At 40.5% G+C, this 3,872-nt stretch overlaps 1 protein-coding gene across 1 annotated transcript; it reads left to right on the top strand.

Moving 5' to 3' along the window:
• Window positions 1-3,412: 3,412 nt before the first annotated feature.
• LOC145047065 (uncharacterized) lies at window positions 3,413-3,872 on the top strand. The gene is made up of 3 exons (XM_078995312.1): window positions 3,413-3,455; window positions 3,520-3,561; window positions 3,604-3,872. Exons 1-3 carry the CDS (start codon window positions 3,413-3,415, stop codon window positions 3,870-3,872), a joined length of 354 nt encoding a protein of 117 aa, XP_078851438.1.

Below are 3,872 nucleotides of genomic sequence, written 5' to 3'. Positions count from 1 at the left end.
AAAACTCGTTTCATTATTCTCAAAATCACATAAGTCTCAAATGTCAACAAATAAAACACAATCCCAGAATCATAAAAACAATCTCCCACCAGTGTGTACAATCATGTTGGTGCCTTGTCGCAATCCTCGGAACTACCTGATACACATAACACATAACACGGTAAGCATAAAGCTTAGTGAGTTCCCTAAAATACCACACACATCACATCAATCACTCGAAGCTATAACTCAATAAGACCCTCCGGTCAATGTGTCTCAGTGGGACCCTTCGGTCCCACAACTCAAATGGACCCACGAACTATCGTATATCCCTCCTCAATATGCTCAGACATCGTCTCACACGTGCTTGCACGGTGGACATGTGCTCAGGGTAAAACAACGCATCTTGTGAAACATCCTCGTAATCTCAGTCACTGACTTCGTCTTCTACTTGAGAGACAGAAACTCATGTGCCAAACGTTCCCTCTCCACCGAGGGAACATACTCATCTCGGAACAACTAAGTGAACCTCTACCACGTCACTGCAACATTGTCTGTAGGAGTAAAACTGGTAGTCACAAACTTCCACCAGTCCTTTGCCCCCGAGCGATGCTGGTTCAACGCAAACCGAACTCTTAAATGATCAGGGCATGAACACGTATAAAAACACCCCTCGACATCAGAGATCCATATAATAGCATCAATCAGATCCTGTGTCCCACCAAACTCTGATGGTTTCGTGTTTCTGAACTCTCGAAACAACAACGAGTCACCTCCCTGTGGCCTCGCAGTAGTGATAGCTGTGGTGGCTGCAGCAACCGCCTCAGTAACAACAACATATCGCTCGTTAAATGACTCAATCAGTATGGTCTTAATAGACCCAAACATACCAGGTATACGACCACCTCCTCATGAATCATCGTGCAAATCTCATCCTTATTATTCCCACTGCTCCAAGGGTTGTGGCGTGTACCCACCATGATTTCTCTGAAACACAACACAAAATAATCAGAGACTTTATCGATCATACTCACACTCAATCACCCGTCCTACTTGTTTTTAGCATCCTAAGGATTCTTACTTGGGTTGCATACATATCCGATGCTTTCTGTAGTACGGGCCCAATACTACCTTCCACACTAACCTGTATTCACCCCACGTCCTCCTCCTAGGATCACAATTCATAAGTACTCTAACTCTCATGAATAACAGACTACCCTCTCAGTATACCTCTCATATGCTCATTTAGGTATCTCTCATATATTATCCCTCAACTCAGAACTCTCTATAAGTGATTTCTGCTAAATACTCCTATTCAATATATACTTAAAGCAAATATCAGATAACAATAATTCCTAGGCTAAGGCATCACAAATCAGGCAACTCTAGCCCTAAAGATGAAATACCTAGCCTATCCTCTAGCAAGCATCCCTAACATCACACAAATATCTCATAGCATAATTAGGTAATTGTATTTTGGGAAATCACTGTTAGGGCTCTGGCTGATTGTACACACTGATCCAACTCGTTTTTCTCTTTAAACTCTTCCTTAGTTTGAGTCCAGACACACCCGAAGGCATATCCGAATCCCTCAAACTAAGGCTCTGATACCAACTTGTAACACCGTAAATTTTCAAACAAAATATAATTAATCTCATTAACACAATCACAAAAATCCCCAAAATTATCAAGTTATCAAAAACACATGTTCATAAATTAATTAAAAACACAATCCAGGATCCTCCAAAACAAATCTCCAACTCGTGTGTGTACAATCACGTCGGTGCCTTCCCGTGATCCTGAGAAGTACCTAAAACACATAACACATAACACGGTAATCATGAAGCTTAGTGAGTTCCCCAAAATACCACACATATATAATTAGCCTCTTATGACTATGCTCAAATAAGACCATCCGATCAATATGTCTCAGTGGGACCCTCCAGTCCCACAACTTGGGTGGACCCTCCGGTCCTAACTCAGTAAGCTTAGAATAATACACAACATAAATCACAAAGACATAATGTAGGATATCACAATACTCAATATAAGCACATAAGACCTTCCGGTCACACAAAGATTACCGTTCTAGGTAAGTATAGTGAGAAGACTCACCTCGTAAGCAAGCAAATAAATGATCTTGTACATGTATCTCAAACTAGCCTCCACCTAACACATAAGATAATTTCCTCTAATTAACATTTAAATCACGACTCTAAATAACTAAGTTATTCTCACTCTCAAACTCTTAGAATGGGTAAAATACCATTTTACCCCTCTATGGTCCCCATAATCCCTACTTTGACCAACCCTAAAGTTAACAGAAGTAAACACTCGAGTCAACAGTCCATGTTGACTTGAATTGTTGAGTGCATCTATGTGACTTGTCGAGTCCCCATTGTTACTTCAAAAATAACGTGAAAACTAAACTTAACACGTCGAGTCGTCTCATCAACTCGCCGAGTTACCATATCCAGACTCATCGGCGAAAACTCTAGCCGACTCGTCGAGTCAGGTCATTGACTCGGCAAGTTCATTCAGTCTGTATTATCATTCATATGTTTTAAGGTAGATCTACCACTCCAAACTCTAGATCCAGTCTCCTAAGGCTCGAATGTCACGTAAAGCTTTGATCTTTACTTTCATGTATGACATATTTTCTTCATAATGCCAATACAAGCTCCAACAAGGGTTTGGTGCTCATAGGCTTGCCTCTAGCTCCATAAAGACTGGGTCTTTGAGCTCACAAGACCTCCTATAATCCATATTTGAGGTTTCAACCTCAAGATATGCTCAAGGGACTCAATAACACAAGAAGGATGGAGAAAAACCCTAGAACCCCCCAAAGTAAGATCTCACAAGAAAAATGATCAAGATAGCATCTTTTTACCTCAAACAAAAGCTATCCACTGAGAACCTCTAGATCCAAACGTCCCTCGTTGCTCCAAGCCTTGATGATTTCCTCTTCTTCTCTTAAAGTGCACTAAAATACTCAAGATAGCCTCTCCTTCTCACACAACAAGCTAAAACTCGATTAGGGTTCTTCACAATGCTCAAGGGTGATGAGGGAGGTGGAAATGAGGGCTTAATGCTTTTTAAATAGGACTTAACCCTGGAAAATTAGGGTTTACCTCACACAGCGCCAACTCGGCGAGTCGGCTCTTTGTCTCGTTGAGTTGTTTCTTAAACCCATGTGGCCAATTCGACTCTACTTGACGATTTGGGGCACCCACTCCTCGAGTCGCTCAGTTAACTCGAAAATAAATATGTATAAATATTATACCCAAAAGCCAAGATGTTACACAAAATGAGTAGATATTAAAAGCATTCCAAATCTTCTGTGGTTTTAAACGGGAACTTGAGTGAAGAATTTCCATTGTATAGAGGATTGAGGCTGGGAGATCCTAGCTATTCTTTTCTTTTTATTATTGCCATGGAAGGTCTTCATGTGGCTATGGAGGATGCAATAGCCAATGGTATTTTTCCTGGTATCTCGTTGGGAACATGTGATCTTCGTATTTCTCATCTTTTTCTATGCAGATGACACATTGTTTATGGGGGAATGGGATGAGAGGAATGTGCGTAATCTTATTCGAATTTTATGATGTTTTTATACGGTGTCAGTTTTGAAGATTAATCTCTCCAAATCTAATTTATTAGGGGTTGGAATGGCCTTTCAGGAAGTCATCTCCATGGTTTCTGTTACCGGTCGTTCTCTGGATGCTTTCCTGTTTTCTTATCTTGGTGTTCCAGTGGGTGAATCTATGGTGCGTGTCAAAGCTTGGGATGCAATTATAGATCGATTTCGTAAAAGACTTTCTTCTTTGAAGATGAAGCTTCTTTCCATCAATGGATGGTTAAATCATATTAAATTTGTTTTTTTGGAAGTTTAG

This window comes from Lactuca saligna, chromosome 5 (assembly GCF_052625555.1).
Source record: "Lactuca saligna cultivar CGN05327 chromosome 5, ASM5262555v1, whole genome shotgun sequence".
Taxonomy (NCBI): Eukaryota; Viridiplantae; Streptophyta; class Magnoliopsida; order Asterales; family Asteraceae; genus Lactuca; species Lactuca saligna.
The sequence above is the reverse complement of the archived record's forward strand: the minus strand, read 5'-3'. Positions and strand labels throughout refer to the sequence as shown.